The sequence below is a fragment of the Tamandua tetradactyla genome, chromosome 1, assembly GCF_023851605.1.
Source record: "Tamandua tetradactyla isolate mTamTet1 chromosome 1, mTamTet1.pri, whole genome shotgun sequence".
In the NCBI taxonomy this organism is placed as follows: Eukaryota; Metazoa; Chordata; class Mammalia; order Pilosa; family Myrmecophagidae; genus Tamandua; species Tamandua tetradactyla.
In genome coordinates this window covers 85,574,067-85,599,095 of record NC_135327.1, presented here as the reverse complement: position 1 = coordinate 85,599,095, position 25,029 = coordinate 85,574,067, and the positions used below count along the sequence as shown (strand labels likewise).

At 41.5% G+C, this 25,029-nt stretch overlaps 1 protein-coding gene across 2 annotated transcripts in view; it reads right to left on the bottom strand.

Moving 5' to 3' along the window:
• The window catches only part of AOAH (acyloxyacyl hydrolase), a 224,956-nt gene that overhangs the window by 95,123 nt on the left and 104,804 nt on the right, over positions 1–25,029 (bottom strand). For both annotated transcript variants that reach the window (XM_077119693.1, XM_077119705.1), the window contains exons 10-11: positions 22,896–22,944; positions 21,084–21,178 (exon numbers count right to left, since the gene is read on the bottom strand). In XM_077119693.1, the coding sequence (XP_076975808.1) occupies positions 21,084–21,178; positions 22,896–22,944 (144 nt within the window). The remainder of the gene's footprint in view (positions 1–21,083; positions 21,179–22,895; positions 22,945–25,029) is intronic.

Below are 25,029 nucleotides of genomic sequence, written 5' to 3'. Positions count from 1 at the left end.
CAACATGAAATGTTGCCCAAAATAGGATTCATTTGGACCACACTCTATGGCTTGTGCAGAATCACAGCAGAAGAATGATGTTGGCTGTGCGTCCTTATTGTTCCTTTTATAAGTGACCTCTGGGATAAATGCCTCCTGGGGTCTAATTTCTAGAAAATGCTTATTTGGACTGATGTATTTGGAATAGGGCAGCCAGATATAAATAAAAATACAGGATCCCCCCTTAAAATCATATTTCATGTAAACCAGGAAAAAAATTTAGTATAAGTATTTTCCATGTAATGTTTGGGATATACATATACTAAAAAAAATTATTCATTATTTATGTGGATTTCAGATTTAACTGGGTGTCCTGTATTTCATCTGGGAATCTTAGTTTGGATAAATATTCCAAAACCCAATGTTCCTTTTTTGCCTTGGATGACAGTAAACTCAGTGACAACCTCAATGCATTGTTGCGGGAAGCAGCTTATGTAAGGGGTGTAGTGATATCATCTCCATCTGCACCTGCATTTCTCAACATGGAAAGCTTATGTCGCTTTTGGATAAGCATGAAAAACTTCAAGTCTTCCTTTAATGTTATTTTAAAATTAAAAATAAATTAAAAAATAATGATTTAAAAATAAATAAATAAATAATGGGAGGGATTAAGGGTAAAAAATTGGGTAGATTGAAATAATAGTGATCAATGAGAGGGAGGGGTTAGGGGTATCGGATATATGAGTTTTTCTTTGTTCTTTTAATTTCTTTTTCTGGAGGGATGCAAATGTTCTAAAAATGATTATGGTGATGAATACACAACTATATGATGATACTGTGAGCCACTGATTGTACACCATGTATGGAATGTGTGCGTGTGAAGATTTCTCAATAAAAATATTAAAATAAGTACATAAATTAAAGATAGTATCTAAAGACAAGTCACATCAAAGTAATTATAGTCTTGACTCTGATTTTTCAAATTCCATATGCCCTGCCTTGCTTTCATCCTCACCCAACGATGATATTCTCTTCTAAAGTGAATCCAAATCTGAAGTCTGTGAGGGAAAGAAAAGCTAAGCCTTTACCATAATCAAACACTTGAAAATGTATTTTTATTATTTTTTCTGAATACAAAAGTATTACATATTTGTTATAAAAATTCAAACATCATAGTGATTTACAATGTAGAAGTGAAAGTTTCCCATTATCTCCTTCCCAGAGAAAACGTCTGTTAACAGCTTGTTTCATATAAATACCTCTATCTACCAACATTCTTTAAACATGGCAAACTCAAGAAAACTTCTTCAAGTAATCAGAGTGACATGAATACTCAAATAAATAAAATAAAAATGTAGATCTTTCAATTGTGGATTAAATTGGACAATTTGTTTGTAGTTCTTATTATTCAGGGGGCCGAGATATGAACTCTTCTACTGCGTTGATTTATTTTTCAAAATAAGCCATATAAAAATCAAATATGTTCAAACACGACAGCCATCCCAGGATGCCTTTGCAATGGCTCTCTGGGCTTGCCCCAACTCTTCCTAAATTGCCTCTTACTTCCACATCCCCATGTTGATCCCCATCTTTCTTCTTCAGTGTGTTGATTTCCGGCACTGGAAATGTGATTGGAAAGAACAGCTTCCTGGACTATACCTGTATTAATTATTATTTCCCTTTTTGAAGGACTAAAAACATATTCATGGAAAGGAGATTCTGAATAAGGACATACTGGGAATTAAGTAAGACAGAAGTATCTCAACATCTCTCCATTGAGATGAGCTGGAGACCCGGAGAGTGTGTGAGTACTGTACAGCTCTAGTGACTGGTACTTTGTCACCTAAACAGCAGGCACATTTTAAAACTCCACCATTGCTGTGACTCAGCTACTCTCTCTTTCAATTTCTGTTGCTTCTTTCACTATAAAGTAAACTTTCCTATGCCTTTTATTTTACTTTATTACCCTATATTTTTCTGCTTATAATGTGTTCACTGTAGCATTTGAGAATATCCAATTCTGCTAGAGAAGATAAGAAAGGCAAAAACAATGGATGAAACTCACGATGTGTTAAACATAGATAGTAAGCAATTAGCTTGTGAGATGTAGGCAGTATTTATGAAATGTACTACATTAGTAACCTTTAAAACATGAATAAATGAAATATATATAGTAAATTGGGTGGACCAAACAAGAATTATACTAAAATAAAGAAAGGATAGAAATATCAAAACATAAAGTAGGGATCATGCTGACAGTCATATCATCCCTAAATTGGCCACCCATTGGTGAGATCCATTTATGGTTATTTTCTGGTACTTTTCCTTAGAAACATGGCTAAAACCTGAGCTTCTTGGCAGACTAACCAGTGGTCGCCCCTGCATCTCTCTGAAAGCAGCAAGTCTTGATTTCTGGCCTTTGTCTCTGCTAAGCCTCATTGTTCAACCTCAACTCTGGTCCTGATGACCACATCTTCAGTGAGGAAGGCTGAGGAGGCAGAAAACAAGGCAGGTCATAGGAATCTTGCATAGCCAGGATTCGGGTGGTCTGTTTCTTCTACCCCATCTTTTTTTTTTTTTTAATTTTTTTATTGTATAATATGACATATATACAAAGCAAAGAAATAAAAAAGCAATAGTTTTCAAAGCACTCTTCAACAAGTAGTTACAGGACAGAACCCAGAGTTTGTCATGGGCTACCATATGATCCTCTCAGATTTTTCCTTCTAGCTGCTCCAGAATATAGGAGGCTAGAAGGCTTAAATATTTTTTTTATCGTCATAATCGACTTTTTTCTTTTTGTGTGTGAAAAATAACATATATATAAAAAAGCAATAAATTTCAAAGCACAGCACCACAGTTAGTTGTAGAATATATTTCAGAGTTTAAGATGGGTTACAATTCCACAATTTAAGGTTTTTACTTCTAGTTGCTCTAAGATATTTGAGACTAAAAGAGATATCAATTTAATGATTCAGCAATCACATTCATTTGTTAATCCTATCTTCTCTGTATAACTCCACCATCATCTTTGATCTTTTTATCCCTCTCTTTAGTGGTGTTTGGGCTATGACCATTCTAACTTTTTCATATTGGAAGGGTCTGTCACTAATATGGGGTAGGGAGATGGAACTATCTGATGTTCTGGACAGGCTGGCCCCTCTAGGTTTCAGGACTTACCTTGTCCAGGGACCCATCTGGAGGTTGTAAGTTTCTGGTAAGTTGCTCTAGTGCATGGAACCCTTGTGGAAACTTATAAATTGCCCTAGGTGTTCTTTAGGATTGGCTGGAATGGTCCTGGTTGGGGTTTTGCAGGTTATGATAGGTAGCAATGTTTAACTGAAGGTTGTGCAAGAGCAACCTCCAGAGTAGCCTCTTGACTCTGAACTCTTTCTGCCACTGATACTTTATTAGATATACTTCTTTCCCCCTTTTGACCAGGATGGAATTGTTGATCCCACAATGCCAAGGCCATATTCATCCCTGGGCATCATCTCTCAAGTTGCCAGGGAGACTTTCACCTCTGGATGCCATGTCCCACGTAGGGGGGAGGGCAATGATTTCACTTACAGAGTTGGGCTTAGAGTGAGGCCACATCTGAGGAACAAAAGAGGTCCTCCAGAAGTAACACTTAGGCATACCTATAGGTAGTCTAAGCTTCCCCGCTACCTACACAAGCTTCACAAGAATAAGCCTCAGGAACAAGGGCATGGCCTATTGATTTGTCTACCCCATCTTTTTATCCATGCTTCTTGCTGTGTGTTTTACAACGACATTACAAAATTGTGTGATTTGAGCACCTTTTTTTGTTTTTTTTTTCACATGGGCAGGCACCGGGAATCGAACCCGGGTTCTCTGGCATCACAGGCAAGTATTCCTGCCTGCTGAGCCACCGTGGCCCTAATTTGAGCATCTTGATTTGGTGTGTAAGCTCTTCTGCTCAATGAACTCTGGGATATTCTGCCTGGTGGTGTACTTGGAAGTTACTTTTGTTTCAAGGTCATTTCCCAAAGGAAACTGCTCTTGCCAATTCTAGTATCTGTTCCTTCTCTCTGAAAGTCTTCCATTCAGTCTTCCCAAGAGAGGACTTGATTGCTTCAGATAGTCACCCTTCCATGGAGAGAGCTGGTCCAGGAAGTAGCATTCCTGTTCCGGGCCCCCTTGTGGGCTGTGAGGCCATCCCATAGCTGGTGAAATCAGGCATCCATCCCAGGCTTGGTAAACTTTCCAAGTGTAACTGGCAGGGCACTCACGTGGTCTCTCCACCACAATGCCCTACGTGTGATGCACCTTTCTTAGGCATTATACACTATTCCCCTGACACATTCCTCACCCTTTTCTCAGTCATCTGTACATTGATGACCCCAGGCTTGGGAAACTGGGTATGGAATGAGGCTTCTGATTTTGGATGGACTTGCTCTCCTTTCACATGAAGGAAGTTGACAAGGACTCTCTTGGCCTAGGGAGGTATGTCTGTTTCCCTTGGGGCCCAGGCATAATGGTGGAGGGGATGGCAGTTCTGGGGTGTGCCAACAAAGTAGGGAAAAGGCATTGCTGTAGGAATCAGGGGATCTGATTTGGATACAACACAATTGGAAATTGTTCCCATCCTCCTTCTAGCCCCCATTCCCAATGAGAGATGGGTGATTAAGTTCTTATCTCTTGTGGGAGAACAGACAATGTTGGGTGAGGAAGGGGATGGGACAGGTTGGAAAATGGCAAATGATTCTGTTTTAGAAAATGTCATTTTCTAAAATGTCATCTATAATGCTCTAGCATCCACCTAGCTCAATCTCTCTGAATTAGAGAGATTGTAGAAACTGGACTCAACTAACCAGGAGATTCTTGGAATCCTTACTGCTATTCAGAAGTTGCAGGCAGAGCTGGAATTATCTCCATCAGGATCTCAGCTGCAGTGGACAGTGGCTGGTGCTGAATTGCAGCTGAGCCCAGGGTGGAAATGCAAACCTGTGTTTTTCTGGTTGGATTTTTTTTTTCTTCACTTATGGTGCTATAGCAAGATTTTACTGTCATTTGCTATGTGAAATCAGGGAAGGTTTACCTTTAACAGTGTCTCAATTTCAGTATTTCTGATGGCTGTAGGAACATTACCAAATTTACTTCAACAGGACTGTTGAGAGGATTAAGAGACAGTGAGAGAAGAAGATTGACAGTCTACATTATACAGAGCATCATGTTTAGGGTGGATCACTTAGTATCCTTTTCCAAATATACTGTCCTAGGTTTAAAGGGAATGAAGTTTATTGCAGGATAATAGAAAAGATTTGAGTAGACCAATGGAAGCCTCAACACATTTTTTTCTTCTCTAGTAAATTTGGTGCATAAAAATGAAAAGTAACCACCACTAACAGGAAATGTTTTACAGACCCTAGCAAAAAGAGAATGTTTAAGTCATATCACATTAAACACTAAAAGCCTTATTCACACATTATAACCAAGCTATTGCAGTTATTTAAGACAGGAAGAATGCAAATTAAGATTTTCCTCATCAAATCTTGCTTATTCCTCTTGCACATTTACATTCTTAGGAAACTCATCTTAAATGTACGTATGTGGAAAGACTTGATTTTTACTAAGAAAAAGTTCCCTAAATTTTTAAGAGTGTAAGCAACGTCAGTAAATTTTAGGTCAACTGCTTGCAATACTTTTATAAATGACTTAAATGTGTTTTATGTCATAATTGGCAGATATCTGCTATTTTGGGATAATATTTTCATTTAACATTACTTTGGGTGTGTGTGTGTATGTGTGTATTTCTATGCATTGAGAAAGCACGTGTGGTTTTCATTTTTCATGAACTCTTAGTAAATACAACAATTTGGATTTTGGGATGTTTTGACGCTAACTTCAAGAAGCAACTGACATTTGGATTCCTTAAAGCTTTGCTAAACGAGAGAAAGAGAGTAATGGCATCAACCACACATCCATTTTGATTTTGCAAGTCTGCTGATGTCAGAGGGAATATCCTTAGTGCCTTTATTTCATCATCTACATTTAGGCCCTCCCCATCCAGCAAGACTGTGGACTATCTGCATGGTGTATTCCTTTATCTAACACTCCTAACTGAATTAGACCTAAATTCATCATTTTCAAATAGCACAAAGTCCCTTATAGTTAGCTACAAAATCTGTAGCTAACTGCTGTTGGAAAAATATGAAAAATATGATCATCAGCTAAATAAGTCTCTTATTTATTTCTCAGGAATTGAACTTTCAAAGCAGGCAAGGGAGACTGTTGTTTGACCAGAAGAAGAAAATTGCTCCTGGGTTGGTGCTTTGATAACAAGATGAGAGTCTCAAAGCTTAGACTCAGGGGCAATGGCTGTCTATTTAACATTGGGACTTCCAGTCTTCCAGTCCTGTGGTTTGGGGTCTAAAGTGGTTTGCTATGTTCTTTGCTTTATGCCTCTTGACCTCCTGCATGCTGAGCATCACCCTGCCTCCCCACCTTATTGTCTTTTATAGGAACTCTGTTATGAACCTTTTGGGTCCCTCCTTGACCCTCACCCAAACCTTCCTGCCTTAGTCCCATTCCTTTAGGCTTTGCTCTCTAAACAAATCCTACAAGTGAATTGCAAACCCATTTATGATGTTTGAATGTACTGTCCTTCCTAGATAATTTCTGCATTTTCAACCAGAATGGGGTACTGAGAGAGGAAACTTGCCCAAATTGTTTAGCTTAATGGCACAACTCTGTGAGGCAGGGATTAATTTTCACCCCTTTCTCCTCTTCCCCAAACATGTTTTGAGCAACTACCATCTATTAAATGCTGAATATTTCTTCTTGGAAAAGAACAAGAATCCACACCTCAGACAAATGGCAGTCTGGCTGCTGGAAATTAAATGACCAAGCCTCACTCCAACTAGGGTGCTGGAAGACCCCCTTTATTTTGGGTACCTCCTGCTGCTGGCTCCGGCTGTGGAGGATTTCTGCATTTTCCATTGATGGGAGAATTATTTTTATAGGGTGACTCAGGGCCAGGAAAACTACGGTGGACACAGATCTGTGCCAAATTCACAGAGTTGGCAATAGTGGAGCTGGGATTTGCACCTAGTTTCTGGTGGAACTAACAAGGGGAAGTTTTCAGCAGGCAGGATCTTTGCAATCCTCAGCTTTAATAACCTGTTTGTATCTGGTCCTTGCTTCTCCCCAGAGCTGCCTGATTTCATGGAATTTACAAGATTGAGCCAAGCTGGATTTGCCCGCTGTTAAAAATGAGGCTGCCTGGCTGCCTGTTTAGGGGATGGTCTCCCAGACACCGCTTTGGGTAAAAGGTTCAGAAACCCACAGATACCCTGCCAGTAGCCACAATCTTTCTTTCTGTTTCTTTTTTCTGGAGGCCATGTCTAATTTATGGAGAGTGGAGAATGAATATTTTGAGAATAAATCCAGAAACAGCACATGTCCCTAACAGACACACACATACACACCCTGCTCACATACACCCAGGGCCTGCTATGGCCTGATGTGGGAAGACGTAAAGCAGCCGCCGAGAACAAAATACCCGGCTGCTCTGTAGACTCATCTTCCAATGGGAACTGGCAGATGAAGTTCTGGGAGAACAGGGAGAGAAGATATTGGTTTCTGCCCCTGTGATCTCAGGCTTAACTAGATTAGACATGGCACTGTTCTCACAAAATAATGCTTTGATATAGACAGCTTCAAGAATTTAACTCTGTGAATTTTATTCATAAACTTTAGAATTCCATGTGCAGAGGAATGAGTCTCAAATAGGGGAAGGCTGCTGAAGCCCTATAATTCAGTAAACAAATACATGCACACACATCTAATCTCTTTCTATCTGTCCCTCTGTCCATCCATCTGTCTGTCCAACCGTCCGTCCATCCATCTGTCTATCTGTCCATCCGTCCATCTGTCTGTCCATCCATCCATCCATCCATCCATCCATCCATCCATCCATCCATCCATCCATCCATCCATCCATCCATCCATCCATCTATCTATCTATCTATCTATCTATCTATCTATCTATTTTAAACTATCTTCCATATATTTATCATCTATCTAACCAACCATTCATCCATCTATTTTCTGTCTATCATCTATCTAATCATCTGTCATCTCTATCTATTACCTTTCTATGGAGAGAACCCATCAAGTACCAGCCTGTACTGGGCACTCAGTGTACCAGGCAGCGTGGGCTCTTTCTTCATGGAGTTCACAGTCCAGGAGGGGACACAGGCAATAAACACTTCCCGGCTGGGTGACCTTGAAGACTCTCCTTAATCTCTCTGTGCTTCAGTTTCATTAGCTGTGAAATCCATTCATGATGGCACCTATCTTATTGGGTGGTCGAGAGGATTAAAGGAAATAATCCACGCACGAAGTTTACAATTGTAAGTGCTCAATAAAAGTTAATGGTGAGTGGTATTGATAAGAAGTCCAGGGCTCTGTGCCAGAACTTAGAAGGGATGCCTATCCCAGATGTAGGGCTTTGGGGAAGGTACCCTGAAAGAAGTACTAGCTACTGTGAGTCCTGTAGCGAGGCAAAGAGGGGTAGGGGAAAAATTATTCAAGCATTGGTAGCTCCACAGACACAAGCCCAAGGCTGAATTAATCATATTATGTCTGAGGAAGATCCACCAAAAAAACATTAAAGACCTCCAAACAGCAAGTATATTAGTTACCTGTTGCTATGTAACAAAATACCCCCAAATATAACCCTGAAAAAATACTACATGCACACAGACCAGTCACAATAACTGCTCAACCCCTGGAATGATGCATATTCTATGTACATTTAAACTTTAACTTGAGCTAAATAAGTACTTTTCAGGGATAGAGTATAGCATCTCATCTTTGACCTCATGTCAGTCCAAAAACTTATAGGGGCAGTAAGGAAACGGTCAAATAAAGAGTTCTAGTAAAATACAATGTATTTTACTATACATTTTTAATATAAAGAGGACAGAATAGCAGGCAACACTCAATTTTTCATCATTTTGCCCAAATAAAGCCTATTTTATTTTGTTTTCACCTTGTCAGCTTATCTTAACTTCTCCCTTTTCCCATTTTTTATTATTTATTATTTAAGCTCTAAACCCATGATTTATTTATTCCATAAATGAGTCGAGGGATGCATTTATCTAAACGCCTCACACCCAATAAAAAATGCTCTGTGAAGCTGGACTCTTTTTACTGAATTCCATTCCTCCCATCATTTTTTTTTTCCAGGTGACTGGAGAACTATATCCAAATAAAACTGAGAAAACAGGAGTTTAAAATGTTCTGCTCATTCACAAAGACAACCACAAATTCTTTTGTGGGTCCAATGTAAAGAATTCTTTCACAAAAAGAAAAAATAAATCCTCCAAAGGCCAGAAACAGCAACAAGATATGCACCGCAGAGGCTGATTCTTCCAAGACCTTTATTTGATTGTGTAAAGGTCTGGCCAGTCTAACCTAAAGCAGCCAGGCTGCCATTTGTCTGGAACGGGGCATTTCTGTAATTCCGGAACAGCCAGAGTCTGACCCTGGCAGAAGCCCAAAGGCCACAGTCAATCTAGAATGGGGAGAGGAGGGAGAAGACTTCACAGTGGCTGCCCTAACTGAGCTTTCATTCCCTACTTTCTGTCTCGTAAGAAATGATCTCATTTTTATCTTCCTCCCTTCCCTCACCTTCTACCAAGAAGCTGTCACCAAACCTTGTGACGGAATCCTACTATCGGAGGGCCTTGAGTTGTTGCAGCAGCCTCTGGCCAGCATCCCGTTTCCTCACCCACCCCCTGCCCCCTTCAGCAGTGTTTCCCAGAATCTCATGGGGATCTTGTTTAAAACACAGACCTCCGGCCGAGTTTGTGGTGAGGCCCTAGAATCTTTATTTTAAATAAGTGCCTTCTGTGATTGCAGCGACTAGCTGAGTTTGGGAAGCACCGATCTACAGGCTACTGTAACCTCTTGGCCGCCACCCTTCACATGGTACCACCCACTGCCCCAGTGTCTTCTCACAGTCCTATCACTCCCAGCACACTCAAAACCCCCAGTCCCTTGAACCTAACACTGCCCCTCAGACCTCAATATAAGCTCTTCCTCCTACTTCACTTAACTGATGGTTGCTACTCACGAGTTATGCTTTAGCTAAATCCTGACTGCCTCCTCTTCCCCCACCCCGTGTTAGCTTTCTCCTCCACGGTCCATTATACCTTTTGCATACCAAGCTAATTAAACCCAACACACTAACACTAGGGCAACGGTTAGCACGCTCTTTCTGTAAAGAACAGATAATTAAATATTTCAGGCTTTGTAGGTCTTATGGTCTTAGTTGTTTTTACTCAGTTCTGCAACCATAGTACAAAACAGCCATAGACAGTAAGCAAACAAATGGGCATGGCTGTGTTCCAATAAAACTTGATTTATAAAAGCAGGTGGAGGGCCAAATTTGGCCTAAGGTTTGCTAACCTTTGCTCTAGGGTTCAACAGACTTAGTTTGAATCTGGCTCTGGATAAAACTGAATTACCTTGGGTAAGTTAATTTCTTTTAATTCTCAGTTTCTTAATTTATAAAATAGACATAACAATAGGGTCATTTCGTATTAAATGAGAAAAAGCTCGTGAAATACCTGTACAAACACATCATGGTTAATATTTGCTCGGTGTTATTACTATACTTGTGAGTTTACTTGTCTATCTTTCCAACTAGATGTTTAACTTCTTGAGGTTAGAGATTGTGTTTTTCACTGCCACAGTCTCAGTTATACATCTTTATCCATTTTCCCTGAGCTTGATAATAGAACTACCACAGTATTAGTTGGCACATGGCTGCCTGGCCAGGGGTTGCACTTCTCAGTCTCTATCACAGTCTGGTGTAGCTATGGGACCAAGTTCTGGCCAACAAGATGGGAAATAGTGTAACATGTGCCACCTTTGTGCCAACTTCTCTCAGAGGATATGCCCTTTTGCTTTCCTGCAGAATTTTAATTTTTCTCTCTTGTTGTAAGGGCAGGAGCAGCCAGCCATCTCAGATCCAGAGGTGGAAGCTGCAGGTCAAGGCTGGCCTAACTATCTTATCAGGCATGAAGTGCCTTTCTCTGGACTATTACATGAAAGGAAAACATTTCCACCTTAAGTCACTGAATTTGGAACTCTTTGTTACAACAGTTGAACATGTACCCTGCTCAATTCATAACTAACCTTTAAAGAAGGGTTGAACTACCATACCACTCTTGCTGGCTCTCAGATGTATCTTACCAACATCAGGCCAGGATCTTTTTTTCTGCTTCCTGAGCAACTGTCCTTTGAGTTCTTTAACAATTAGGCTTCGAATACTTGGCTCAGTGATGCTACCCTCAGTTTCTTCCTCTAGAATGTTGGGACCTTGTGTTTCATACACATTCCTCTTGACTTTCCTCTAGGAATTATGGGTTAGCTTATCTCTCAGACCAATCCTCTAATTATTGCCTTGGGTAGATAATCCCCAGGAAATCATCCAGAAGCCAGCGTTGACCTCCAGGAATTTGGCAGGCTGGGCTGTATCATCTTTGTATCCTTCCTGCCTCTGCATTGGTTCATTAGACATTGAATAAGCCAATGAATGAATCATGCGCAGTAATCAATTCCAAATATCCACCAATATTTTTAAATGCCAGAATTCAGAATTTTCTCTTTTCACATCCCAAATGATTTGAGATTCTGTTTCCCCTGTGATGAGCTCATGCCTTGAAATCCATTTTATGGCTAAGGAACTTGAGAGAGGGTGAAGCAAAGTGATAGATACAATTAACCAGAGGGCAATTAACAAGAGATTGCCCTCAGGTCTTAGCAGTACAGTGGATTGCACAGATTTTACTGACACATTGCTTCCCTACACGAAAGCCTCCATCTAACGTGCAGGAGTGCAGGCATGTGGGCTGAGTAATTATAAATGCCTTTCAGAAGTACGGAGCTTAAAATAATTTCCTCTTGTGTTTTTCATAACAATGGGTGTTTGTCTTTTTAATTCTCTCAGAAGGCATTGAGGGCTAATAGTAAACTCACTCATGTTTTCAGAAGAATGAGCCTGCAAATACACCCTACTCTGCTGGCAAAGAAGAGACCCAGCTGCTCACCTTGAGCAGGAAGAGGAGGACATTAAATTGATCAGAACTCAAGGCTGCAGCCGTCTGGCCTGTTTTCCTGGACAGGGAAAGGAAATAGAAGAACATTCTGTCCCTTGTGGCCTGATAGCTGTCAGAAAAAAGGATTCATTTGAATGCAGCCCCCATTTACTGGCAGAATATATGAGAAGGAACGAGGATTAAGGTTTCTCTTTTCACCATTTAATATCTTTAACCTGCCAGCCTGCAAAATGTCTGAAGAGCAGAAAACGTGATTTTACCCAGTTACATCACATTGCCTTTCCTTATCTTACAAAAAATAAAAATAAAAATAAGTACTCTAATTCCTAAATATTTCTGGAGTTGACATGCAGCTAACTCAGATAAGCTTTCCATATTTTATATATACCATGAAAGTCTGCCTTTATGCTTAATGGAACGTTCCTACGCACCGATGAATACAGAGAGTGGGAGGCAGGGCGGTTTGGTGAGAGGGTGAGAGCTGTGATTCTGCCCTTCTTGTTTGTGGGCTAAAAAAGAGTAGCCAAGGCCGGTAGAGAAAATCATCTCAAACAGAGGAACGAAGTGTGTATGGGCTTGAAAGACCAGAGCTAGCTTTGCTTTCGGGTGAATATGCATTTACCGCAGTCAGATTAAGGATTCATTTTGTCTTTGACACAGCATGAAATTCAATCTGCGCCTACTTACCCTACAGACAACAGCCTGCCAGGGGTCGTGCTAAGATTTTATAATAGGACAGGCAACAGTCTTCGCTAACAAAATAAACATTTGGGAAATTGTGTTTCAGAATTGCCTCCCTCCGCCCCAACCCGCCGTGCAATTCTGGTTTGGAGAATAGCAGCATTTAATATTTTGGAAATAATTTTTGAACAGATGGGGGAAGAAGCAGGAGGGCAGCGTCCATTGTTGGTCTTGATGCTCTCCCTGCCTCCCTTTTCTTTCTCAGCAAAACAATTCAAGCAGGATACTCTTTCCCCCACTGGAAGAAAAGAGACAGTGGGAAAGTATTTTCAGTTTTTCTCTTAAATCTTTTTAAGTTGAGGTCTTTAGTGTGGCATGGGTGGTTTGATTCATACTCTACTACTGAGGCTTCATGCCTTGGAGAGCTGCTAAGGAGGGAGAGAGCAGAATCATCTTACTGAACTAGCAGACTGAGGCTTGGGAACCCTTTGTTTCACTGGAACCATGAGAGTGATTCTTCACACTCTCTTTATTGAACTACAAATATCTTTCCAGATGAATACCCTCCTAATCAGATTAGCTATAAACAGACCTCTGGGTGCCACACTGCCTAACTAGTGGGTGGCAGAAGCAAGAGAGGAGAAGGGCTGGCTTACTTCTAGGGTTGCTGCAGGAGAAACACCGAAGATGATGGATTTCTTTCCAATGCACACAGTTAGGGTGGAATAATGTCATATTCTCAGGATGGGTTTTTTTTTTTTTTTTTTTTTGCCTTATAGAGTGATAAAGGCAAATAAATGTTGCATGATCTACTAGAGGGCAGAATGGTCTATTATGGAACAAAAGATACTTGTTTTTCTAAAGCACCTACTGTCATTGCAGACAATATGATCCAGTACTTGGTATGCAGCAAAGGAATGGCAAGTACATACTTGGCGTTTCTGAACAGTCTTGTGTGTACTATTCATTCCCACTGTAGGTCCATGAGTGCCATCAGTGAGACCACACAGGCCATTTTTTTCTTCATAATAGATGGTCCCATTAGAGTACCTTTTGGTGTGGAACACAAGTTCATGGCGGATTGGAAGGTGGGTGTTAGGGACCAGTGGATTCTCCCTAGTCTCACAGTGAATACTACAGAATCTAAATTTAGACACTGTCCCTTAGAACATGTCAAAAGAGAGGTCACTTGGCCTTGTTTTAAAAGATGACTTTGTGGTAGCCCATACTTGTTTGTGCTCTTTTGGGGAAGGAATGAATGATCTGACATTTGGCAAACAGCAGTCATTCTGCAAGGCTGGGGTGAGGCAGGTCCCGGGGTAATAAAGACAAAAAAGAAATGAGCCTCCAACTGAGCAGAGACCTTGTAAACATCTGTGCCAGGCTGAATCTGCTGTGTTCCCCAGGAAAGCCATGTTCTTTAATTCTCATTCAATATTGTTGGATGGGATCTTTTTGATGAAGTTGTTCCCTTGGAGAGACCCACTCAATTGTGGGTGAGACCTTTTGACTAGATGGTATCCATGGAGATGTGTTTCCTTCCATTCAAGGTTTTTCTGCTTACTGGAGTCCTTTTAAGAGGGAATCATTCTGGAAAAAGCTTCAGAGCCCACACAGCCAGGGACCTTTGGAGATGAAGAAGAAAACACCCCCCAGGGAAGCTGTTTGATATCAGAAGCCAAAGGACCAGCAGACACCAGCCGTGTGCCTTCCCAGCTGACAGCGTTGTTCCATGCCATTGGCCTTTCTTAAGTCAAGGTATCTCTCTCTGAATGCCTAAGTTTGGACATTTTTATGGTCTTAGGACTGTAAACTTATAATTTAATAAATTCCTTTTATAAAAGCCAACCTGTTTCTGGTATATTGCATTTCTGGCAGCTTTAGCAAACTAAAACAACAACCAACTTGACCTCTGATTCTCATGGACCCCCACCTCCACCCTCACCCCGACCCTGAGGCTGAATAATTAACATCTGCCTCTGACAGCTGTTCCTAGTCACATTCTCCAGCTTTTAGCCACCTGATGATTTCCGCTGCTCTTCACCGCCTTTGAAATCCTGAGCTTTCTGGTGCTCAGTGCTGACTCAAACTAATTCCAAATTTGGTCTGAAAGAGTTTAAGCTGCTTGTGCTGGGTAAACACCTATGTCTTTCAGCTCTAAGTCCTCTCTTCCAGTCTCCACTATGATACTTGCACTGGACTCAGCCAACTACATTTTCCAGACTCCTTTGTAAGACTGCTATTCTCAGATAATATTAATTTCTCAGGTTGAGCTGAATTCAATTTCATAAAAATGTCTAGTTCTAGTAGCCCAGCCCTCATAAAAAACTCCTTGCCTCCTCTGGTTTGAGGCCAGACAGTTGTATCAGGGGAGGTGAATATGGTTTGCTTCATCTCTCTGCTTTGCCAGCTTTTCTTTCCATTTGCTGAGTGCTGGGACTTCTGTCCCCTCAGGGATGGGCACGGAAGAAGAAGAGGTTTACTCTGGTGTGATTTCCTCTGGCTGGACAGATGTCAAAATGTAGCTCTCAAAAAAAAAAAAGCTAGCTCTCTCTGATCAGATGTTTCTGTGGGGCTCTTGGAAGAACCTGCTGGGAGCATTTTCCCCAACCTCCCATGGAGTTGTTTCCATGTTAGCCTCTGGTCACCTGGAGTCTCATGTTCTGTCCTGCTGCCTCAGTCTTTTCCCTTACATTCCCCATGAGAGTGTGGCCTCTTGACCTCAGGCTCCTGTCCGCTTGCATTTCTGCCATCATCCTGAGAAAGACCTGCTCTGGATAGGCTGCCTGGCCAAGAAAAATGAGATGCACATGGAGCAGACCTGGACCTAACCTGCTGCTTGGAGTCAGGACCAATTGAGCCCAGCCTATGTCAGCCAACCTCAACCAACCTAGACATGTATGAGTGAGAATGGCTGATGGTTGCTTTAAGTCCCTGAGTTTTGGGGACGTGTGTTACAGCATTATTTTGACAATAACTTGATGACAAAGCTTCACTTTCAATGTCATCTTTCTAAGCAAAATCTTTTATTCTTTGTGTCCCATCTTCCATTCTTATCAAATGATACATCATAGATGTGTTACCAGGTGGGGATGACTGGGCTAATTTTTAGTTTTGGAGAGGAATGTTAGAGAGACGTTTTAAGAACATCTGAGGTTTAAAACATGATAAAATGACACTAAGACTGAAATGCGGTCCCTACGATCCATAGCCTTATTATCAAATTGATAAGACAAGTTAATCCCAATAATCATCATAACTGATTTGCTGTCCTCATCAGCCCTGTAGCATTGCCATTCTCATAGTGACTTCTCAAAACTATTTACAGACAAAAAGCAGGAGGGGGGAATAACTCAACCCCCAACCCACAAATACTAATCCACAACATTTCAATCAGTTCATTGTTGCCAATAGCTGATAAAGGATATTACAGCCCAAATTCTAATAGTTAAGTCTCTGGGAATGGGCAGCCTGCTGGGACTGTTGAAGAGACTTCCTTTAAACGTCTACACAGTGGGCCCCTTTCTTCCCCCAGAGACTTAGCATAATGCAGAGCAAGCCACTGCTTCCCAAGAGAGTGGGTGAGAGGCTGTCCACTCCAGAAGAACTCTAGAGGATGAGCTGGGTGATCTTGGGTAATTTACTCAACCTCTCTGAGTACCTGTCTGAAAACTTAGGTATATAATAATAACATATCCCAGAGAGCTTTTATGAAATTTGAATATAGTAAACTAATGCTTTGGTTTTCTTTTAACCAGTTTACTTACCTATATGCTTAAAACAAATAAACAAAATAAAATCCCAAGCAGAACAAACAAATCACTAAAATCTTGGTTATAATATTTGGAACACATGCACTACAAATTCACTGAAAAAAAATTTGAAAAGAATTAACTCATAATTCCAACCCCCAAAATAATCAGTGTTAACATATTGGTCTGTATGCTTTCAATTATTTTTCTTTTGTTTGTGCACGAAGACACATATATAGTCACAAAAATCGGGCCACGCATTCTATTTTATAATCTGCTTTGTCACCTAATATATTATCATCAACATATTTTTTTGACATTAAGTATGTCTATAATATGTGGTTCTATAATACAGCATTGTATGGATGTAATACATTTTAATATATCTAACACCCTATTTTAAAATGTTTCGTTTAAAATACTTCTTTCCTTGGTTTTGCTCCTATAAATAACTCTTGGATGAACATGTACATATATTGAGCAAATGACTGAACATTTTTAAAGGTAAATTCCCAGATGTGGGACTAATGTTTAAAATTATAAATATTTTAACGTCACTTCATATGTATTCCCAAATTGCCTTTCGGAGAAGTTCTAGCAATTTAAACTCTCACTGACAGAGGATCAACATGCCCATTTCATTGTATTCTAGCTAAAACTAGGCCTTTATTTTTTTTAACCCTTATCTATTTGATAGATGATTGGTATTCTAGTGTTGTTCTAATTGGTGTTTCTTTGATTACCACTGAAGTTGAAACTATTTTTATATTTATTGGTTATGTCCCTGGCCATGAAAAAATTAAATTGTCTTTTGCCCATTGATACGCTGGAGTTCTTGTTACTAGAGTATTTAAATCCTGCCCTCATTCGTTATAAATATTGTTCTAGTTTTCCATTGCCTTTACATTTTATGAATATTTTCACATGGCATTCATTTGAAAATTTTGTATAATTGAATTTAGCAATGATTTTTTTGTGGGGGTTTCCATTTATAATATTGTGCTGGAGAGATGGGAGTATTTCTGAAAATAATTTTTTTCCCCAAGAAGGCATATGTCTGGTATGTTTTCTGAGCCTTTGAATGATTGAGGATTAGTTTCTCCTGCTTTCATAGGAGAACAATAATTTGGCAGATGTAGCACTGCTGACACAATCATTCTACCTTAAAACTCAGAGAGGCTGTTTCACTGTCATCTGAAATTTAATGTTCGAAGATAAGTCTGATGCCAAATGAATTTTTCTTTCTAGCATGTATGCTGGTTGGCAGAATGATTGTAGCATTTTTCTTTTGTCCTTGGAATAAGAAAGAAAGAGCAGGACATGACAATCTATTTCATACGTTAGCCTGGTATGCAGTGGGGGGCTTGATTGAAGATCAGTATTTCCTCAGCTCAGAAAAATTATCTTCTATTATTTCTTTGGTTGCTGCTTCCTCTCTGCCTGATATGTCCCCTTCTTCTGAGCTTCTTCCTCAAACTCCAGAACCCATCCTGCATGCCTCTCATCCCTTCACTCTTGATTTTCACACCATGGTCCTTTTCCTAAATTCTAGGATTTCCCCAGTTGGCCCACTGCTTTCTCATCCTGTTTTCAGCACTGTCCAATTGCTTGTCAGTATTGCTATTGCATTTTTACCCAGGGTAATTATTGTTTCACCTAAAAGCTGTCTCTGCTGATCTCAGACTGTTCTTTTATGGGTGCAATCTCCTTTCAATTGTTGAGAATCTGAATTTAACATTGTACCAAATGTCCCTCCGTCCCACACAAGCCTGGTTTTTCAAAAGTGCTTCTTTTTTGAGCCCCTGAGTATTTTTATATATCTGGATATGTTTCCCTGTTTGCCCATCCTTACAAAGGGGTGTCTATGATTGCCAGTTTGGGGACTTGGGAGAAGTTCTATCAGAGAGTGTATAGTCTGGGAAGCAGGGGTCAAGGAAAAGGTTATAATTTCCCGAGGTTTATTTCTTTAGGTTAGAATCTCTGCTTTCTAGGAGAAGGAAGGGGGACCACATCCAGCTGGGGTGGTATGAAAAGGGGCTTCCCCATTGCGTCGTAATTTCCTTTCCATTGGGCGAGTTTAGCATAGTCTTCTTTCATGAATAAGGCAGTTCTTGTTAGGACCCTGGCAACATCCCCACCTCTTTTATTGCATTGCCTCAGCCAAGTGAGAACCACAAACTGCTGCTCTATGGGCCAGCTTGATGGGCCCGCAACCGGTGTAGGAGCTCGGAAGGACCTTGCAGCTGGTTTAGTGCACTGCTGTCCCTGCACTGAAATTCTTTAGAATTTTATTTTTGAATTTGTGTTATGTGAACAAAGGCCAGCGGAACAATGCCTCCTTTCTTTTCCTTACAATAGTTCTTGGCCACTCGCTCCCCCACCCCCTACCTTCAAGGCCCACCTGGTCTCCTACTCCGTAACCTGCAACTGCTGTACCCTCTGGCAGGATGGCGACCCATGGTATCCTTGGGGTTGGCTCATGTCCCCATGTCTTTTTCCATCCCTGGCAGGAGCCTGAGCACAAACACGGGGAGGGTGGGGTTGGGGTGCTAGCAACCACCTGTCCCTTCCCCAGGGCTGGTCTTGATGGCGTATAGTGGGGGCCAGAGGAGAGCCCCAGGCCCTGTTCAAATATTTAGTGTGCTCGAGTGCTGAGGTTTAAGGACACTTGGGGGTTGCCTGAAGAAGGGGAGATGCCTGGCTTTGGGCCCCCTCTCTCCCCCCACACCATGGCTTCATGGACCGCAGATTGGAGACTAAAGAGAGGAGGATCCCAGCTTCAGCTCTGAGTGCCCACGAGGGCCATAACCTGCCCAGATTATCCCCCTGGCTGTGGACACGCCTGCTTAGGTGTCTGTGTGTCTGAGACTTTCTCTTTCTCCTCCCAACCTTCCTGGGTCCAGCTTAAGTTCTTCTCTTTTGGCCAGCTCAAAGCATCCTCTGGAGCTAATAACAAGAACTGTATAATTTCAGTGATTCTGCACATGAGATAAATGTTCTTATATTTGCACTTAAAACTGGCATTGCATAATGTAAAGGTGAATGTAAAATTCATGCTAATAATTTGAAATTTAATGATTTCTCTTAGAATGACATTAAATAGCAAATATAAAGCATGACAGGTTGAGAGAGAGACTGCAGAAGAAAGGAAAAAGCTTTATATTTTAGTATCTTTAATGGAACTTTTTTTCCCCTGCTTTCTGAATAAGGGCTCCCACATTTTCATTTTGCTGTGGACCCTGTAAATTATGTAACCAGTCCTGGGCACAGGTTTTGGTATATTGCCTTGCTACAACTTGTGACTGTGGGAAGCAACAGCTACAGATGATTGATCCAAGACCAGTATATCTCCTGCTTGGGGGTGCAGCACTCCAACTGCCCTTTCCTACACCCCCTGTCCCAGCCCCTCATCATCACATTGTTTCCCAGGTGTTTGCACAATTCAAGAGGGAGATCGTGGACATTCTTACAATATGGCATGTGTGCACTAAAGTGATGAACTGTGTACAAAAGAGTCGCAATCATCTTTCTATCCCCTATTTCTCAGTCGTTCATCTGAGTAACACGTGAATCTCTCTCAGTGCTTGACACCTGATATGGTGTCAATCAATGTCAGTTTCTGTTATGGATTGTTGAATAGTGTCCTCAAAAAGACATGCTCAAATCCTGACCCTCGGTCCTGTGAATGTGATCGTATTTGGAAATAGGGTCATTTCAGATGTAATCAGTTAGATCAAAGTGAGGCCAGACTGGAGTAGGATGGCCCTTAACCCCATGTGAAGAAAGAGGCTGGAGTTACGCAGCCACAATCAAAGGAACGCCTGGGGTTGCCAGAAGCCAGGAGAGGCATGGAAGGACTTTTCTCTAGAGCTTTCAGAGGGAGCAGGACCCTGCCAACACTGCCAGCCTCCAGAACTGCGAGATGACACATTTCTGTTATTTCCAGCCACCCAGTTTGTGGTACTGTCTTACAGCAGTGCTGGCAAACTAAGACAGTGTCCTTTCCCTTTCCTGCCTTCTCTGAGTCAGTCTGTGTCTGTGACTGTGCCTCATGGCCTTCTTCATGTTTTGACTTAAAAAATATCTCTAGGACAGTCTCCCTGTTCTTCAGGAATGGATGGCAGTCGTGTCTGTCCCCCAGAACCCTTCAGGGGAGCCGCAGTGTCCATTAAGCTGAGCAGTCAGTTCTGCTCATACCTTACTTGCTTGTTCAGACAAAAAAACACACACAAAACCAAAATAAGCTGGAGAGGCCCTGAAGTGCCTCATTTCTGACCCCCATGGGGAAGCTGACTGATGGACTTGTGGACTCTCTGTGCACCATTCTCTTTGCTTCCTCCTGTGGTTTTCGGGGCTCCTGGCAGCAGAGGGGCTGAGGTTTGGAAGCATGAGTAGGAGAAACCCTTTGCCTCCATCGACCTAGAACTGAAATGGCTCTGACGTGCCTTTCATGCAGATTTTGCTGAGGAGGGAAATTTGCACCTGCTTTGAGTTGGCATCACATTTAAAGAGAGAGCAAGGGGAAACAAAACCAAAGGACAGCGCATCCCGAATAATTACTGCCAAAATTACTTACCAAAGACATCTGTGAAGCTGTGATCCATTCGGGAGAGATGCTAAAATGAGCCCCAGCTGAGTCTCCGAGCAAAATGATTCCCTTGGGTTGTGAACCTAGGCAGCACAATTTATTCACATTATTTATGCACTCGAGTCATTTGGAGCCTCCAGATTGGGTGGTTATGAGAGCAGATATCCTCATGTGCATTCCATGCACAGAGCATAATAGTGATGCATTGCCACTTTGTCTGTGTTGGAGAGTGAGGGGCATAGCATTTAGGAGCTAAATGAGATTTCTAGGCCATCAGAACTGCTAGCAAAGCTGTACAGATGCAGGTGTGTTGCTCAGCTCAGCATAAAGCAAACCTGCCTTACGTCAGCCTGAGTGAATGATGGATGAATACATGAATCAAAACTTGATCTGAACTCAGAAATAAGCCTTCAATTTCGCTTCTGGAAAGAAATTGCTTTGTTGGAAAACACACCAATTTCTGTTACAATTCACTTTAAAAATTAATGACCTCATGGAGAAATTTTGCTCTTTCAAAGCTGATGTGGTCTTTTCAAGTCCTTAATCCATATACACAAAAGACCTGGATGGATGATTCTGGGTGGTTAATGTAGAGGCAGAGATAGAGACAAAGGTCTCATGCAGCCTGGTATGCCTGCAGGTGTAGCACCACTTACAGTGGTTCTGAGGCCCAGTTACATTAGACTGTTCACCTGTGGACACACTCGGTGAAATCTCCTAAGATCCAGAAAGAATCAACTGACACTTCCCACGGTCAGAGACAGGAGCTTCCTTCCCTCACTCTCCAACTTCCCAAATCATGCTGGAGGATGCCCCAGCCTCACTGCAGTGGCTCTCTGTCTACAAATGGGGACTGAGAAGGCACAGGACATCTGGGAGGCACAGGCACGGTACGTGGGGACTCTCAGAAGCTAGAACCTCATGTCAGGGTTCACCTAGGTCTGGGTTTACTCATTCATTCAGTAGTTTACTTGTTTGTTATTTCTTATATTCATCCAACAACTCTTTCTAAACTGCTACCCCTCTGAGATCCTAAAGTCAATAAGACTCTAAGTTGATTAAGGGCAGGACTGAATCTTTCTTGCCCATGGAAACTGCAGGCCAAGGATAGCCTTGGCATATAGTGGGAATTGGTATTCAGTAAATACCTGTTGAAGGAATGATTGAATGAAATGCTTCCAAATGTTGGAGAAAAGTTCTGCTTAACAGTGATGTCACCAGATGGTCTTGTTTAAGACTCTTTGGGCTTTGTGAGGAGCATGTTTCAGCAATGTAGAGCAGTGGCAGGTTTCTCCTACCTGTCCTGGTGGCCCAGATGTCTATGGCATTTGGATATTTAGAATGGAGAGCTCTTTGTTCAGTTATTTTGCAAAGCCCCTAACAGCTATAGTTTTTAGCTCAGCTGACAAAGGGACCACTTCATCAGGGGATTTGACCTTGTAGTATATCAAGAAGAAAGTATGGAAGATTAAAAATTCCAGTTATTGCCTCAGTTGTTTTCTTTGGAGATGTGCTGGGTTTTCATTTCCCTGTTATTTTGCCACCTTTACTAACAATATCATTGAGGTTTCCAACCCCAAATAAAGGAGTCACAAATTTAGTTTTGCATTTTATCGATTTTGTCTCCAGTTCTCTACATCTTTTTCTGATCTGTCATGAAAATACATGTACATTGATCAATTTGAAGTAAGTTCTAGCATCAGGTACTTGCTCATTTGAGTAGCCTATTCACTTCTATCTGAATCAGATTAGAAAAGAATATTCTATTGTAATAAGTACCCTGACTTTTATGAGTCATACCTTCACAAAATTTCTTCTCATATGGAATTCCATCTTTTGGATCAATGCCCTTAAAAGAAAAATGGTATTAGCAGTTTTAAAAAAAATGTATGAGACACACACACTAAATCTTTACCAAACAGCTTGTAAAGGTAAAGGCACATTGGCAGGTATAGTCCTTTAAAGTCTCTGGAGCCCTTAATTCAACATGGCAACACTCCATGCAAGCAAGTTGAACTTAAAAGGAACTAGGAGCAGGGATAAGGAGAGATTCAGAAGTGGCACATGGCTTTCAGAGGGATGCGGAGCATGGAGTCTTACTTTCAGAGAAACACAGGGTCAAATCCAGCTCAGCATTCTCCCAGCTGGAGATCTAAGGGTGCTGACATCTCTAGTATCTAAGGAGGAATCCTTCTAGAGCAGCGATTCTCAACCCGGGGGATATTTGGCTATGCCTGGAAACAGTTTTGGTCGTCACACGGGTGGGTGGAGGAATTGCTATTGGAAACTAGAGGACAGAGGCCAGGGATGCTGCTAAACATTCTTCAATGCACAGGACATCCCCCACAACACAGAATTATGCAGCTCCAAATGTCAAAAGTGCAGAGTTTGATAAACCTAGGGGTGAGGTGGGCCAGTGAATGACACAGCCGAGGAAACTTCCTAACACCTAAAGCTAAAACTATTCATTAGTGGAGTGGCCTCTCCTTGGAACAGTTCAAGCAGCGTCTGGGTAGTTTTCACATCTTGTTTTTTTGTTTTTGTTTTTGTTTTTTTCCAAACTACAGTCTTGAGAGCTCTGAGCTCTACTAGATAGGAACAGTGTTCTCAGGTGAAAGTGCTTGGTGGCCAGAGATGTTTTAGGAATGCTGTGTTCACTCTTCTGGTTTTGGGGGTTCCCAATGCACATTAGAACATTAAGATCCAGTCCTTCCTAAACGCATTGGACTATGGTCCCTCTCCCCCCACATCTATTAACATTACACTCAACACTGGGGTTCCTGGACACAGTTCGGGAAACATTGGATTAGACGGCTGTCAAGTCCCCTTTGAGTTTATGATTTTGTGATTCCGTGGGTGATTTTTCCTCTTTGGAAAGGGTGGGTGTAATGGTTATGTGTCTTTCTTTATTATTGACGTGGCATTCTGCATCTCGCATCCCTGAGTTGAAGGCAGATTTTCTATTGATCTAGCATTGTCTCTTACTGGCCCTTTCTCTGGGGGGAGGGTGACATACCATGTCTGAGGCCGGGGAAGGACCATGGAGGAAAGAACGCAGCCTTACATACTAACCAAACCTTCTTGTTCTCCCACACAACAAAGTTTTGGGCTTGTCAGAACAGGAGCTGCCATGGGGGTGTCGATGCCTTAAGTTCTAGGGGAGATGTCTTCTCCTTTTCTGTGAGAATTTAGTGTGACTGAGGATAGGGGTACGGTTATGTGTCATGCTCTCCATATGCCAAAAGCCACGGGAACTGAATGCTTGCTGTAGGTGATTGCTGGGGGCAAGCCTGGACTGTCCAAGTCCTGGTGGGAGGGAAATATTTATGGAAACTTTCTCCTTTTCATCCAAGTTGACAAATGAGGCAACTATTCAGAGGCAACTTACCTTGAAGCCAAGAAAGCTTAAGCTTCAGGACCCTTCATTTGCAAAGCCCCCAGACAATATGAATGCTGGGATTGGATGGGAGCTATAGAGTGTCCTAGGTGGAGGCCAGAAGCCAGGCTGAAGTCAGGACATGTTTTCATGTAAGCACACCCGATAAATCAGTAAAGGGATCTTAAAAGAAAGGGACCTGAACTTCCAAGCCTCCAATAATTCACTAAAATTTCTTTCATTTTTCTAAATAATTACTTTCATACCTGATTTTGTATTTGTAATTTGGTATTCTTTTTCTCCACAGGGACCCCTCAAGTCATATAGGTTTAAGACCACACAAAACTTGAATCTGCCACCTTTGCTGTCCACAGATAAGTGTTTGGTTGGTTTTCCTCCTTCCTTCCCTTTTCTCTATTTGGAAGCTACAAATCCACTATTCATAGGGAACCAGGACACTGGCAGCCTAAGTTTCTGGGTAATGGGTTAATTGCCGGGTAATTTCCTCTGCCTGTCTAGGTTTATGAAATAGAAAAGATGGCTGCAGTAAAATAGTGA